Source organism: Anomaloglossus baeobatrachus, chromosome 4 (genome assembly GCF_048569485.1).
Source record: "Anomaloglossus baeobatrachus isolate aAnoBae1 chromosome 4, aAnoBae1.hap1, whole genome shotgun sequence".
In the NCBI taxonomy this organism is placed as follows: Eukaryota; Metazoa; Chordata; class Amphibia; order Anura; family Aromobatidae; genus Anomaloglossus; species Anomaloglossus baeobatrachus.
This window is the reverse complement of record NC_134356.1, coordinates 595,482,921-595,499,914: the sequence shown is the minus strand read 5'-3', so window position 1 is coordinate 595,499,914 and position 16,994 is coordinate 595,482,921. Positions and strand designations below refer to the sequence as shown.

The window sequence follows — 16,994 nt, the reverse complement described above, 5'->3', positions numbered from 1 at the left end:
AAGGATCCATGATATCAGTTAGGGTATATTGGGAGATCAAGTCTCACAATGGTTGGAGATCCGTGATTTAGAAGGTGCAGATGTTTCTAAACACTTGAAATTGAGGCATTTAGTATCCCATCATCATTCCTAAGTTTGGCTCTAACCACAGTCATAGGACACAACACCCCTTGTACATAGAGTATGGCAGAAATCAGGATTGATATTTAATGGTCTATGCAGTGTGAAATAAAGAAAGCTGTAATAAATGGACATGCACCCATAGGAACACTTTAATACATTATAATTGGTCCTTCACAGTCTTCTTTCAGTAAATTAATGTTTTATAAAAAGAAAATCCCTGCTGTGATTCCAGTCGTTAAGCCGACTGTCCATTTGGAAGGAGGTCCTTGTGAGAATTCACCAAAGGGTAAGTGACGGATTCCAGCTTGGCGGCCGGGAACTGTTCACATAGCCGGAGCTCTAGGTTCTCCGCACTCAGGTGGCTGTGGGCACTGCGTCCATTCCTTCTATGTGGAAAAGTAGATACTCCAACTTTGGGCTTCTCCAGTTGGCTGTCCCTCTTTTCAATTGTCTCTTGTGGTCGAAAGTGGCAGAAAAGCACAGCCACTAAGCTCTTCTTAAAGTTTTCATTCATGAAAGTATAAACTACAGGATTATTAAAAGAGTTAAAAAATCCAACAGCTTGGACAATGGCCACTATCATTTTCACTGTGACGTCGTCGTACTCCTCCTCCAGGTCATCTGTTGACAGAACAAAATCAATTTTTCATTAATCTGTGCTGACAATTTGCTATAGAGCTTGACTTGCCACTGTGTCCTGTGTTATCTACGGAAGCTGAAATATTATATGGAGCAAACTTTCCCTATGTAAGATTAATATAGAATGGAGCAAACTAAATTGGACAGATAGTTTTCATCTACTATATCTACTGTATCTCCATGTTTCCTTTATATCTATTTTGGTACAATCTATGGCTTATCAATCATGCATTAACCTAGAAATTCCTTAAAAAATTTGGATGTTTGTCTAAAACCTTTAAAGAGAACCAACCAGCAGGTTTTTTCTATATGAAGTAAAGGCAGTGCCATACAGGCAGTAAGATGCTGAATCCAGGCATACCTATTATAGAAAGATCCGATGCTTGGTTGAAGAAATATCTTTAATCACGGTTACAGAAATTTCCTGCATTTTGATTAACGGATGCAACGGGGGCGGGCCATTGTGGGTCAGATCCTTGATATAAAGTCCTCCTCCAGCTTCCTCTATGATGTGCCCCCTTTTCATTATTTGAATCTTGCGATGTGCCACCATTGCTGTTGTTGGCGGCGCATGCGCATTGACACAGTAATTCTGTTTTCATTAAAGTGGCACCGGAATCTGCGCATGCGTGAACCACACTCTCCAGCACCATTTTAATGAAGACACTGTGGTGAAGACTACGAGAGGGATCGGCATGTGCGCAGATTTTTTTGTTTCATCTGCGCACGCGACATTACCATGGACATATTGTTGGATCTGAGTTATAAGCAGATGAGACATATGATTTACAGCAGTCTCCCAGATATCGGAGAATGGTATTTGTGTAGGAGGTGGGTGAATTATGTCCACTTCTACGTAGAAGTGTTATTGAAGAAAAAACAAAAAGCCAGCACCAAATGTGCACTTCAGCACTAAACATTCCAAACTGTACTTATTATAAAAATTTTGAGATTTTTGGCAAAAAATTGCAATTTCTTGAGCTGCCTCGCCACGTCACGGCAAATCTCATTTGAGGCAGTCCTACACTAAAATATTTTTATAAAATGTGCCAGATGGCCTCACATATGAATAGTAGAACTGCTCTTAGCAGCACTCACCTGGTCTATTTCAATCCCGTACCCATGACTGAGTCATGGCTGTGGGCGGGACAGGTCCAAGCAAATGCTGCATGAAGTAAATAGCCTGTGGACAAAGCCTGATGACTTAATGTGAACAGTCACCAACCGCCAAAATCTAGACAGATGGAATATATCCCAAATTGGGGTGCATAGCAAGGTGGAGGTCAACCACCGACCAATTCAATGAAGAAAAAACAAAAAGCCAGCACCAAATGTGCACTTCAGCACTAAACATTCCAAACTGTACTTATTATAAGAATTTTGAGATTTTTGGCAAAAAATTGCAATTTCTTGAGCTGCCTCGCCACGTCACGGCAAATCTCATTTGAGGCAGACATATGATTTACAGCAGTCTCCCAGATATCGGAGAATGGTATTTGTGTAGGAGGTGGGTGAATTATGTCCACTTCTACGTAGAAGTGTTATTGTATTGTAAATATAATGTATATAGGAGTGTGATGTATTTACTGTGGGATGTAGCAGAGCTGGATGGGCACGACGTACGGTGTTCTCTAGTGACCGCAAGTATTGTACGTTTTATGGCAAGTAATATATTTGATTTTATGCATGTTTTAGAATACTGTAAATAATGTGTAATGTAAGAAGCTGGCCCCTAACGCTGTGTCAGGCGGGAGACATAGTGTAGAGAGCCAGGAGTATGGTAGGTATAGGGTTATAGATAGGATAGAAATAGTATTAATAAGATAGGATGTTTTACTGTAGTGCAACTAGGGACCAAGTGTGCAGGAGTGGGGTGTCAGTGCTAGGTAGTGAGTTTGGTAGGTTAGAGCAGGAACAGTTGCAAATAGAGCTAGTTGGTAAACAGGGAAACTAAGACAAGGAGGGAAGAGTGAAAAGAGTAGGATCAGAAAGACGGGGAAGTGAGAAGAGTGTTAAGCGGCAGAGGTTTAGGTGAGTGGACAGTGCCAGGGGTTAGGGCCTGTCCAGGTAGTGAGGAATCCTCCCATGTGTCAAGACCTCATCTTGCGCATGGGCTGTAAAGCATCCCAGGATCGGTGGGATGTGAGGTATAGAGCCCACTAGCTGGACTCGAACTGGTCAGCAGACATGGCAGTGGCAAGGAAAGGTCACGGGGAGGAAGCACATATTGGATTTAGCTGCTGGAGTAAAGTACCCAGGGTGAGTGCTGGCAAGTTAGAACCCTTACCCCGGGAGAGCTGCGATAGCACGTGCGACCCTGTGGGTCTGAAGTAAGAGAGAGGTGATGACCTCCAATAAACTGGTTCCTGAATTGTCTTACAAGAGACTTCTGTGTGGAGTGTGTGACTCTCCATGCCTATGGCGAGGATTGGCAGTGACGATGGAGGTGTAGCACTGAACGTTTTTGTAAGTGACGCACGTCTCAAGAGGAGCATCACACAAACATATACATTGAGTGAAGCAGGGGAGAAAGTGACGCTCTGCCGGGATAGGGCTCCCCCCTTCATTTGCGTCTAACTCACTGACTTCTATTGGAGAATTATAGCAAGATCCTGTGTTATCCATGCATAGGTGACATCTTTCATTATAATAAGAATAATAAACTATTAACTCTGCTATTATTTTTTTAAACATTCTTTGCAACATATTTTTCACACCTGCTTTCATTTTTTGCATTGTACTGTATGGTTAACAAAAAAGTTTATTTAAACATATATTCAGCCTATTAACATGTTTAAACACTCCCCCGCCTAATCTCCCCCTAAAGTCCAACTTACATTATTTATGGCTACATAGCACATTACATCATAGAAAATACTCAAATTAATTGAACATTATCCCCCGTATTATTTATTTGATACCATCCTCAAGAATAGGGGGACTCTTCCCTTGTTGGAAGGCTAAAGCTGATTGAACAATAGGGCATCTACAATCTGTTTCACTCTGCACTTTGTATTATTACCCTGGTATTCATCATTAGGTTCTTTAGGGCTCATATACAGTGGCATGCAAATGTTTTAGCACCCCTGGTCAAAATTAGTTATTGTGAATAGTTAAGCAAGTTGAAAATTAAATAATCTCTAATAGGAATAAAGTTAAAGATGACACATTTCCTTTGCATTTGCAAAAAAAAACAACATTTACACTTTTAAATTAACAGAAAAAGAAAACGGACTTATGCAAAAGTTTGTGCACCCTGCATGGTAAGTACCTAGTAGCACCCCCTTTGGCAAGTATCACAGCTTGTAAACACTTTTTGTAACCAGCCAAGATTCTTTCAATTCTTGTTGGAGGAATTTTCACCCATTCTTCCTTGGAAAAGTCTTCCAGTTCTGCGAGATTCCTGGCTCGTCTTGCATGCACTGCTCTTTTGAGGTCTAGCCACAGATTTTCAATGATGTTTAGATCAGGGAACAGTGAGGGCCATTATAAAATCTTAAGCTTGCACCTATTGAGGTCGTTAGAATCATTATCCATTTGTAGAAGATATCATCTTTTTAACTTCAGCTTTTTTTTTATTGTTGGTGTTATGTTTGCATCAAGAATTTGTTGAAATTTCATTAAATCCACTCTTCCCTCTATCCGTGAAATGTTCCCTGTGCCATTGGCTGTAACACAACCCCAAAGCATGACTGATCCATCCCCATGCTTAATGGTTGGCAAGATATTCTTTTCCTGAAATGCTCTGCCCTTATTTCTCGAGACATACCTTTGATCATTGTGTCCAGAGAGTTCTATTTTAGCCACATCGGTCCACACGGTGTAGCCCCCTTTTTCCAATGAGCTGAGCATTTCAGCCTATGCATCCCATGCTTGTGTGGGAATAGTCGGGACCTAGCCATTCTCTGCCCTTATTTAAATTGACGTCTGTTCTGACATATGGTAAGGTTTCCATACTAGAGATAGTTAGATACACCTTGTCACGGTGGGATGGCTTTTCGCTATTTTGATCCAAAATAGTGTTTACTAAGTATCTTATTTTTATTTATATGCACTATGCTTTTATTTAGTTACAGTAGGGTAAATGTTCATATTAGTGTTATTTTGGGTTTTCTTTGTCTCCTGGCCAGTGTGAATATGCGGTTATAACAAGCATGTGTACCAACTTACGCTCTGGCCCTTTTTTTTATTGTTTTTTTCTTTATCATCTTGTACTTAGTACTAATAAGGTGTGGCCCCCTTTTTCCAGAGAGCTGAGCATTTCATCCATTGCATCCCATGACCCAGCCATTCTCTGCCCTTATTCGATTGAGGTCTGTTCTGACATATGGTAAGGTTTTAATACGAGAGTGTTAGGTACCATCCCGATTTGAGTACACCTTGTCACGGTGGGATGGCTTTACGCTTTTTTGATCTAAAATAGTGTTTACTAAGTACCTTATGTTTATTTACATATATATGCACTATGGTTTTATTAAGTTATTGTAGGGTTTTTGTTCATATTATTCTTAGTTTGGATTTTTTTTGTCTCCTGGCCAGTGTGAAGATGCGGTTATAACATACAGGTGTACCAACTCACGCTCCGGCTCATTTTTTTGTTTTTATACCTTTGATCATTGTGTCCAGAGAGTTCTATTTTAACCTCACTGGTCAACAGGACTTTTTTGCAACACACATCAGGCTTGTTTAGATGTTCTTTTGCATACTTCTGACGCTGAATTTGTTGGTGAGGACACAGGAGAGTTTTTCTTCTGATGACTCTTCTATGAAGGCCATATTTGTGCAGATGTCTCTGAACAGTAGAACAATATAGCACACCTCCAGAGTCTGCTAAATCTTCCTAAGGCTATGTGCACACAGTGCGTTTTTCGCGGCGTTTTTTCGCGTTTTTCGGGTGCATTTTTGGCCTCCAAACTGCATGACTTTGCTTCCCCACAAAGTCTATGAGTTTTCATTTTTGCAACTTTTTTTTTAAGCTGCGTTTTTGAGCTTACAAAAAAAATGGACATGTCAGTTCTTTCCTGCATTTTTCTGCATTTTCCCCCCATGCAATGCATTGGAAAAACGCAGAAAAACGCAGAGATCAAAAACGCAGCAAAACGCAGCCAAAAACGCACCAAATCGCGGTAAAAACGCATGCATTTGCTGCGTTTTGTTGCCGCGGGTGCGTTTTTAGCGGCCAAAACCGCACAAAAACGCAGCGTCAAAAAAACATAGCGTGTGCACATTGCCTACAGGTCTTTTGCAGTCAATGGGGGGGTTCTGATTACCTCTCTAGCAATCCTATAAGCCGTTCTCATAGAAATTTTTCTTGGTCTTTCAGACCTTATCTTGACCTTCACTGTTCCTTAATTACATTTTAAACTGAGGAAAGAGCAACTTGAAAACGCTTTGCTATCTTCTTATAACTTACTTCTGCTATGTGGGCTTCCACCATTTTTATTTTCAGAGTGCTAGGCAGCTGCTTAGAAGAACCCATGGATTCTGTTTTTTGGCACAAGGTAAGAGGAGGCTGGGGTATTTGAAAGCTGTGCAATTTGCATCCCCTGGCCTTTCCTAATGATGATAGTAAATAAGCCCTAACCCTAACAGGCTGATAATTTCATTTTCAACTTGTTCAACTGTTCACAATAACAGTAGTTTTGACTGAGGTGCTCAAACTTTTGCATGCCACTGTTTATATACTGTGAATGCGCTCCTTACTATTTGCAGTCCATGGCCACAAAAAAGTGCACTTGGAGGGCAAGAATTTGATGTATTCATTCAATTGGCAGATGGCGAGTGGCAGGAGCCCACATATCATGAACACATCAGACTCTTGGATTCAGACCTGACTCTTCACTGGCTGTGACCTATAAACACACTATGACATGTCAACAGTTATATAAAAATAGTTATAGCGACAAAACTTTATCTAGGTTTTTCTATAAGTAATGAACGGACTTACTGTATTCAAAAAGAATGTGGACCACATGGAATGGCGCCCAACAGGCGGTGAAGAAAAGGACCACGATGACCATCATCATCACAGCTCGTTTCTTTTTTCTTGGAGAGAACAAGAAAAATATTTCAGTAATGTTAACCCTCTCTGGAATAACACTTACATCAAATAAATAACTCACAGTAAATTATTACAAAGATGAAGACATCACTGATGACTTATTTTGTTGTACAAATATTAAGTGATTTCTATATTATTGCTGCTATCAGTAGAGATGTGACATCTGACACCGAATAAGATTTCTGGGGAGAAAACCCCTTATCTCAGCTACCAAAATGACTTTCATAGTTTCACAAAAAATGTGCAATTTTTGGCATTTTAAACCAGTCTTGGTCAGCCCTGCAAATTTTTGAAAAGTGGTGCAAACACATTTATTCTACACTATAAAAGTAGCACAAATTACTACATAACTGTTCTCTGGACTACATTTTTTGCAATGTAGCATGGCAACTTAAAAATGCTCCAAATTCATTAGGAGGTACATGTGACGCCCTGGCCTAGCCAGGTAGTCACAGACACAACACCATACACCACTTTCCCTGGACAGGTCACACCAGTCACACATTAAACCCTTGTTGCCACCCTCCAGGGTTGATGTTCACACCAGGTGGGGCGGAGCCAGGCGGTTGACCCCGCCCACCGAGGAGTTCACAGGCCTGGAGGCGGGGAAACACAGTAGTCAGTCTAATTGTGGGCAGTAGAGTGAGAGGAGTGAAACTGTTGGTGTCTGGGTTGGAGTCCAAGCACTCCCAGCAAGGTAGGCAGACGGTGGTGGCCGTCTGCAGGAGTTGGTGAAGGTCAGCGGAACCATAGAACCGGGGTCGGGCGGTGGCCCGCCGGTACCGAACCGGGGAGCCGATTGGAGCCAAGCACCAGGCAGGGTACTCAGACCCCGACTAGGCTTGAAGCCAACCTTTAGTCAAATTTACTGATTATGGTCTGGACCTCAGGGGTTCATTCCCACCCAAGTCCCGATTGAAGGCAACAGCCCAACCATTCCGGATAAGTGCCACCGCCAAGGGCCAGAGATCCACAGGGCCAGCGTCTGCAGGCAAACGGGCTCCTCCGGCACTTACACGTCGGAGAGCGGACTACCGGTGCCCAGGCATTGGAGTTCAAAATACAAAACACAGGTGCAGGGAAACGACAGCCACCATCAACCCATCCAGGGAGAACACCGCAGCTGGATGCGGGCCCTGTTTATTCAGCCGTTTGGTTTACCAGAGACTCTGTCCATCTGTGTCTGAGTGGGTACACCTGTGCCATCCGGCACCGCGCTGCACCGCAACCCTGCACCCTGCCAAAACCCATCCTGCGGAACCCTCCCTCCTACCGGGCCCCGGGACCAACCGCCCCTACCCACGGAGGGGTCAACACCTAGCTGCTCCCCGCCATCGCTCCCGGGAACCCTGTCACCAGCAGCGGTGGTGCCCACCATCACCACAACCCGTGGGTGGCGTCACGAACTCTATCTATCCCAAAAAAGTCCAATTCCACCCCCTTTTCACTCGTGGGCGAGGAGCGCTGCTCGAGCCCCGGGTCTAGCCCGCTCGAGCCACCGAGGAGAAGGCACCGGATCCGAGCGCGATCTCCCTGAGCAGCCCCCGCGACGGGTAAGCTGGCCTCCGCCCCCGACATACACACTATTCTACCCCAGCATCCCTTTATCAATGCTGGCAGGTAAAATGAGATTCTTGATACTTGGGTGATGTAGGTTTTTTTCTATTTTTTGGTAGTTTTTGTGTCCATTGTTACAAACCTATAAGCCCCAGCATATGCCAGGCTTGACATTAGATGAAGGTACATTCATTGTACTTTGAATAACATGGGTTTTTCTTCAATAAATAATATTAAAAAAAACAAGTAATCAGCTTATGCACATAGTAGGTTCTACTTGCAATGCTTCTATATGTTCTTTACATATAAAGTGTGGATGGAACATGTCACAATTTTTTCCATCAGATTAGATGCAAAAGTCTTTCACATGGTGTTTGTGCTGTGTGGCGGCCATTGTTGTGGTGGTTTTGTATTAGTGGGGCAGTGTGGCCTGGAATCATGGGGCTCAACCTTGTAGCATAGATCTTCTTAGGCAGCAGGTCACCTGCCCTGCTGGTGGACTGTCGCTGAGGCGGTTATTGGCACACAGCGCCACACCTTTAAGGCTTCAAATAGGTTTGGGACCCACTCAGAGGTTCGCGGTGACGTGGCAGTGGCTTCATACAGTCTGATCTGAATGTAATACCAAGAAGCTCATCTTCTGGTACATACATTTTTGCCTTGCGGCATTAGATCAAAGTATGATTTTTGGATGTGCGGCCATGTCTTTTTCTCCAGCTATGTTTCAATAGAAAACAAAGGTATCCAGCCATTTGTATACAAACGTCAACAATTTATTAGTAAAGCTTAAATGGTTCCAGGCACATTATGAATATTGCATAATGGCAAAAAATCATGCATTTTGGCCAAAGAACTGTTCTGAATAATGGACAATTTTATGTCCAAAATATGTCAGTTTTTTACAATGATGAAATATTTTTTAATATACCTGGACACTTTCCAGCTATACTAATAAAATGGTGTCTTTACAGCCAGCCTGCAGGATGTGGTGGACCTTGTGCAAAATCCCCAGTACCCTTGGGTGTATAAGCATACGGAGGTGCAGTGTATGGTTGCACTTTCATAGCTATATGCATAACTGAGCAGGATACCTTTGCATACATGAGGCCTAAGATCAAAGGTAATTAATTCAATCTTCATTAGATAAGAAGAACCTTTACCTCAACTTTACAGCCTCATGAGCATATATGAAACTGATGTGTGAACCTAATACACAAATGTATCCACTGAACTGAGTTAATTTATTCACTGCACTGAAGGGAGGAACCGGGACAAGAGCAGTGAACAGCAGGACTGTGGGAGAGAGCTCTCAAATCGGGACAGTCCCCCTGAATCTGGGACGGTTGGGAGGTATGTCATGAGTAGAGATGAGAGAACCTCTAGAGGCTCGAGTTTGGTTTGGTTCGTCGAACAGAGGCCGTGTTCGAGTTTGGTTCGGCAAACCTCTCAAACCCCATTGAAACCAATGGGAGGCAATCACAAACATATAAAAACACATTATAAATGTAAACATATAGTTAATAAACATTGCCATAACACTTACCTGTCCCCTCGATGCGTCCTGCACTCTGTCTCCTGAAGCTTTTCCTTCCGATAATTGCTGCGTCCTCCCGGTAACCAGCACCGGGTAGGACCTATCGTGACGTCAAAATAGCCATGTGACCAGTCACGTGTCTATTATCTCATTGGCTACAGACAGGTCACATGGCTTTGACGTCATGCTAGGACCTGTCAGTACATCTCTTCAGTATGCGGTGATCGTTTGTGTATCTCCGTGTACCGGCGACATGCTCTGGCACACGGTCGACTCCCCGTTCTGCTTCCCCATTCCTTTGTTCACCGGCTGCAACAGCCGGTCAATAACGGAGATCACCATTGCTATAGTAATGTGCCTGTCAGCGGTGACGTCACCGCTTACAGGCAGCAGCTTCTGGTCACTCACAGAGTGAAAAGACTACACGGGAACAGCAGCGTCTTCCTCCCATGCAGCGCTGCTGATGTAGCAGAGCTGCATGGGTTGAAGGAGAAAGAAGACAGAAGAGCAGGATCATGGAGGGATAAGAGGGAATAATAAACATGGAGTCTCTAAGTGTGTCTGTGTATTTATTTCTATTAAAGTATTTTTTCTCTGTGTGGTGTCTTTTTTTTGAACCCTTTATTGGAGATTCTTAATGGCTGGGTCAAACTTGCCCGACATTAAGAATCTCTGACTTAATACTAGCTAGTAAAAGAAAGCTAGTATTAACTCATAATTACCCAGCAAGCCACCCGGCTCCAGGGCTGTTGGAAGAGTTGGATACAGCATCAGATGATGGCGCTGCTATGAAAGCGCCATTTTCTGGGGCGGATTGCAATTCACAGCAGAGGGGCCCAGAAAGCTCGGGCTAACCTGTGCTGCAGATTCCAATCCCCAGCTCCCTAGTTGTACCTGGCATGACACGAAAATGGGGCGAAGCTTATGTCGATTTTTTTTTAATTATTTCATGAAATTCATGAAATAATTAAAAAAAGGGCTTCCCTATTTTTTTTAGTTCCCAGACGGGTACAAATAGGCAGCTGGGGGTTTGGGGCAGCCGTACCTGCCTGCTGTACCTGGCTAGCATACAAAAATATGGCGATGCTCGTGTCATTTTTTTGGTGGGCAAAAAACTCCTGCATACAGTCCTGGATGGAAGTAATTGAGAGATTTCACCAGCACAAAACTCCAGGCATTTTGTTCTTTAAAATAAAAACTTCTTTATTTTCTTGTCATTAAAAAGTCCATGCTATAGTGGTTAAGCCCATGTCAGAGAGGACGCGTTTCGAACATCCAGTTCTTATTCAGTCTCTAAACCATCTAGTCACAGAACTGTTTAAAAAGGGCTGAACCCAAACATGTGATCAAATGCAAGGAGAGAGCAAGACAATTACAAAAACATTAACCCCTTGAGTTAGATCACTCCATATAGTGCCATAACATTTATATACACATATAGTAATTGAGCAAGATTAATATGCAAACATCAATTCATTTCTTTTATTTAGACCCTTAGGAAATCTTGTGCCCATTAAAAACATCCATTTTATTTCTCTCTGAAAAAGGATATCTTTCAAATTTCCACCCCTTCTAGGTAGTTTGATTTTTTCAATGGCATTAACTTTCATGCCTTTCAAATCACCCGCATGTGCGTCGCGAAAATGTTGAGACGCTCCTGATAATTTTCTCGTGGTAACATTATTCACATCATAAATGTGTTCAGATATCCTCTTTCTGAGAGAACGACAAGTGCTGCCTATATATTGTAACTGACAAATAGTACAAGATATTAAATAAACCACATGGTCTGAGCCGCAGTTTATGAGTGACATTATTTTATAAGTTTTTTTATCGGTGAATGAAGAAAAATCCTTCACATTTAACATATAACCGCATAGTCCACAGACCTTAGAGAAAATTTTAGAGGAAGGCTTACATTTGGGTTTTATGGATGAGAAATTGAGAGATTATCTTAATCCCTCTTATTGTTTAACACCACTATTGCATGCCTTACCCAAGTCACACAAAAATCAGTTTCCCCCAAAAATGAGACCAATTGTTTCAGGTATTGATTCTTAGGGGCACTTTGCACACTGCGACATCGCAGGTGCGATGTCGGTGGGGTCAAATTGAAAATGACGCACTTCCGGCATCGCATGCGACATCGCAGTGTGTAAAGGCTGGATGATACGATTAACGAGCGCAAAAGCGTCGTAATCGTATCATCGGTGCAGCGTCGGCGTAATCCATGATTACGCTGACGCGACGGTCCGATGTTGTTCCTCGCTCCTGCGGCATCACACATCGCTGTGTGTGAAGTCGCAGGAGCGAGGAACGTCTCCTACCGGCCTCACTGCGGCTTCCGTAGGATATGCGGAAGGAAGGAGGTGGGCAGGATGTTTACATCCTGCTCATCTCCGCCCCTCCGCTCTGATTGGCTGCCTGCCGTGTGACGTCGCAGTGACGCCGCACGACCCGCCCCCTTAACAAGGAGGCGGGTCGCCGGCCACAGGGACGTCGCACGGCAGGTGAGTGTGTGTGTGAAGCTGGCGTAGCGATAACTTTCGCTACGCCAGCTATCACCACATATCGCTGCTGCGACGGGGGCGGGCACTATCGCACTCGGCATCGCAGCATCGGGCTGCGATGTCGTAGTGTGCAAAGCCCACCTTACACTGAACATCTGGCAGAGTGGTTGGACAACCACCTCCAATTTCTTCCCAAAATGTCTCCTGGCTATGTCCTAGATAGCAAACATGTGTTGAATATTATCTCTCAGATGAAATGGCAGGATAATTACAGTTGGTTAACTTGTGATGTGCAATCACTGTATACATCCATTCCACATTCTCTTGCCATTTTAGCTTTGAAAGATTTGCTCAAAAAATATTCTGACTACTCACTTGAACTACAATATTATTTGGTGGATGTGACTGAATTTTTACTTAAGAACAACTATTTTACCTTTCTAAATAAAGGATATGTTCAGTTGCAGGGATGTTCAATGGGCGCACGATTTTCCCCCTCATTAGCGGGCATATTCATGTTTTGGTGGGAAGAACAATATATTTTCAATCAATGTAACCCTTTCTTCTCGGATATAGCATTATATCTGAGATTTATAGATGATGTACTTATTGTATGGCAAAATCCAAACAAAAAAATTGAGGATTTTATATTTTACATCAATAACAATGCCCACAATCTTTTTTTCACTTTTTTTCATGATGTATCAAAAATTAATTTTTTGGATATACAATTTCATGGAAAGGGTGACAGTGGAGAAATTAATTGCAGCCTTTATAGAAAACCCATATCAGGCAACTCGCTACTACATGCGGGAAGCTGCCATCCAAGACATGTTATAGATAACATCCCTACAGGTGAATATGTCCGTGCTAGAAGGTGTTGCAACACCTAAAATGGTTTTGAGGTGGAATGCAGCACTATTGAAAAAAGGTTTTTGGCAAGAGGCTATAAAATGAAAAATCTCCAAAAAGCCAAAACCAAGGCAACTAAAGTGAGTAGGTCACAATATTTGGACATGAATAAAATCAAAGATAGTCCCCAGAAAGAATTGTCAGTTGTTTTTTCAACAACATACAGTAAGAACTATTATGATGTAATTAAAATTATCAAGAAATATTTACCCATTTTATCTACAGATGACACATTATATCAAATCTTAAAAAATGGAGTTAAATTTATTTCAAAAAGGAACATTACATTGGGATCCATGTTATCACCTAGTGATCACATGAATAGGTGCGGTTCCACTAAATGGGAAAAAAATACCGGCAATTGGTTACCCAGCACAGGCTCTTTTAAATGTGGCCACAGATCGTGTGGACTATGCGGTTATATGTTAAATGTGAAGGATTTTTCTTCATTCACCGATAAAAAAACTTATAAAATAATGTCACTCATAAACTGCGGCTCAGACCATGTGGTTTATTTAATATCTTGTACTATTTGTCAGTTACAATATATAGGCAGCACTTGTCGTTCTCTCAGAAAGAGGATATCTGAACACATTTATGATGTGAATAATGTTACCACGAGAAAATTATCAGGAGTGTCTCAACATTTTCGCGACGCACATGCGGGTGATTTGAAAGGCATGAAAGTTAATGCCATTGAAAAAATCAAACTACCTAGAAGGGGTGGAAATTTGAAAGATATCCTTTTTCAGAGAGAAATAAAATGGATGTTTTTAATGGGCACAAGATTTCCTAAGGGTCTAAATAAAAGAAATGAATTGATGTTTGCATATTAATCTTGCTCAATTACTATGTGTGTATATAAATGTTATGGCACTATATGGAGTGATCTAACTCAAGGGGTTAATGTTTTTGTAATTGTCTTGCTCTCTCCTTGCATTTGATCACATGTTTGGGTTCAGCCCTTTTTAAACAGTTCTGTGACTAGATGGTTTAGAGACTGAATAAGAACTGGATGTTCGAAACGCGTCCTCTCTGACATGGGCTTAACCACTATAGCATGGACTTTTTAATGACAAGAAAATAAAGAAGTTTTTATTTTAAAGAACAAAATGCCTGGAGTTTTGTGCTGGTGAAATCTCTCAATTACTTCCTATGCACATGGACTGGCTCTCCAAACCTCTTCTCCGTGCACAGCCCAGGATTACTGGCTTCCATTGCACAGGTGAGCTGGGCAAAAAACCTTTTTTTATCAGTCCTGGATGGAGTATGCTGAGCCTTGTAGTTCTGCAGCTGCTGTCTGTTCTCCTGCATACACTAGTGAATGGAGCATGCTGAGCCTTGTAGTTCTGCCTGCAGCTGCTGTCTGCTCTCCTCCATTCAGACAGACAGCAGCTGCAGAAATTCAAGGCTCAGCATACTCCATCCAGGACTGTATGCAGGAGTTTTTTGCCCACCAAAAAAATTATGTGGGCTTCGCCATGTTTTTGTATGCTAGCCAGGTACAGCAGGCTCCTACAGGCTGCCCCCAACCCCCAGCTGCCTATTTGTACCCGGCTGGGAACAAAAAATATAAGGAAGCCCGTTTTTTTTAATTATTTCACTTATTACATGAAATAATGTCCGGCTCCTCCCCTCAGTGCATAATTAAATTATAATTATAAATATATTATCAATATAATTTAAAATAAAAATAAAAAAACCTCTTTACTGGGACTAGAACTAGCAACCTAATGCTTCTTATGCAAGCGCTCTATCCACTCTGCTACTGCTTCTAATGATAAAGATTGGCAGATTTGGTAATCTTGACTTCTGCAGTGGTGAAGGCTCTGCTGAACGCGCGATTCACTTGATTGCTACGTGGAACTGATCAGAGCATTTGTGTTCTGTAGCAGAGCTGACAGTGTCATCTGGATTACGTCAGACCTGGAGGGGTATTTGAGGATTAATAAAGGGGTGAAAAAGGGTTTTTTTTTTGTTTTTTATTCCAAATAAAGGATTTTTCGCGGTGTGTTTTTCTTTACTTTCACTTTCATTTTAATCATGAAAGGTGTCTTGGGGAGACGCCTGGCATGATTAAACTCATTATTACCCCGATTGCCACCGCACCAGGGCAATTCGGGATGAGCTGGGTAGAGTTCCGGGACTGTCGCATCTAATGGATGCGGCTATTCCGGGCGGCTGCTGGATGATATTGTTAGGGTGGTGGGCTCCCTATACCGTGGCGCTCCCCATCCTGACAATACCAGCCTCCAGCCGTATGGCTTTATCCTGGCTGGTATCAAATATGGGGGGAACCGCATTTTTTTAAATTTTTTTTTTAAATTTATTTATTTATTTTACTGCACAATATAATTAAAAATAAAAATAAAAAAAAAATTCTTCACTGGGACTAGAACTCGCGACCTACTGCTTCATAGGGGAGCTCTCTATCCACTGAGCTATTGCCTCTATTGATAAAGATAGGCAGATACAGCGCGATGGTGTTCTACGGTGCTGCTACATCTTCAGGGAGCAGAGCTGACAGTGTCGTGTGGCTTACGTCGGACCTGGAGAGGTATTTGTTGATTAATAAAGGGGTGAAACAGGGTGTTTTTTTGTCTTTTATTCCAAATAAAGGATTTTTCGCGGTGTGTTTATTTATTTTCACTTTCAGGTTGATCATAGAAGGTGTCTCGAAGAGACGCCTGGCATGATCAACCCCGTTATTACCCCGATTGCCACCGCACCAGGGCAATTCGGGATGAGCTGGGTAGTGTCCGGGACTGTCTAATGGATGCGGCTATTCCAGCCAGCTGCTGGGTGATATTAGGCTGAAGGGCTCCCCATACCGTGGCGCTCTCCATCCTGACAATACCAGCCTCCAGCCATGCGGCTTTATCCTGGCTGGTATCAAATATAGGGGAACTGCATTTTTATATTTTTTATTTTTTATTTATTTATTTTACTGCACGATATAGACCCGCCCTCCGGCGGCTGTGATTGGTTGCAGTGAGACAGCTGTCACTCAGCTTGGGGACGTGTCTGACTGCAATCAATCATAGGCGCCGGTGGGCGGGGAAAGCACGAAATAACTAATTGACTAATGAAGCAGCAGCCATTTTCTAAAGAGGAAAAGACACCGCAGATTTGTGACAGACGTGGAGCGAGACTGCAGTCTTGCAGCGCTGGGGTCCTGGGTTCAAATCCCACCAAGGACACCATCTGCAAGGAGTTTGTATATTCTCCCCATGTTTGCATGGGTTTCCTCCAGGTACCCCAGCTTCCTCCCACTCTCTAAAAGTCAAACAGAGAGGGACCTTAGATTGTGAGCCCCAATGGGGACAGTGTTCCTAATGTATGTAAAGCGCTGCAGAATATGTTAGCGCTATATAAAAATAAAGATTTGATTTTTGGGGACGCAAGCAGATAGCAACATGTGCACATAGCTTTACTGTGAAAAGCCACGTTTATGGTGATCGAACGTAACTCGAACTGTCAAGCTTTTAGCAAAAAGCTCGAGTTCGAGTTTGAGCTCGAGCACCCCCCAAAATCACTCGAACATAAAATTGGCGAACCTCGAACATCGCTCATCTCTAGTCATGAGCATATATGAAACTGATGTGTGAACCTAATACACAAATTTATGAGGCTCTAAAATTAAGACAATTGAACTTCG

General features: G+C 42.6%; 1 protein-coding gene across 1 annotated transcript in view; it reads right to left on the bottom strand.

Moving 5' to 3' along the window:
* Positions 1 to 244: 244 nt before the first annotated feature.
* The window catches only part of LOC142301871 (pyroglutamylated RF-amide peptide receptor-like), a 238,610-nt gene continuing 221,860 nt past the window's right edge, over positions 245 to 16,994 (bottom strand). The window contains exons 5-6 of the mRNA XM_075342910.1: positions 6,710 to 6,807; positions 245 to 744 (exon numbers count right to left, since the gene is read on the bottom strand). Coding sequence (XP_075199025.1) covers positions 359 to 744; positions 6,710 to 6,807 — 484 coding nt within the window. The 3' untranslated portion in view covers positions 245 to 358. The remainder of the gene's footprint in view (positions 745 to 6,709; positions 6,808 to 16,994) is intronic.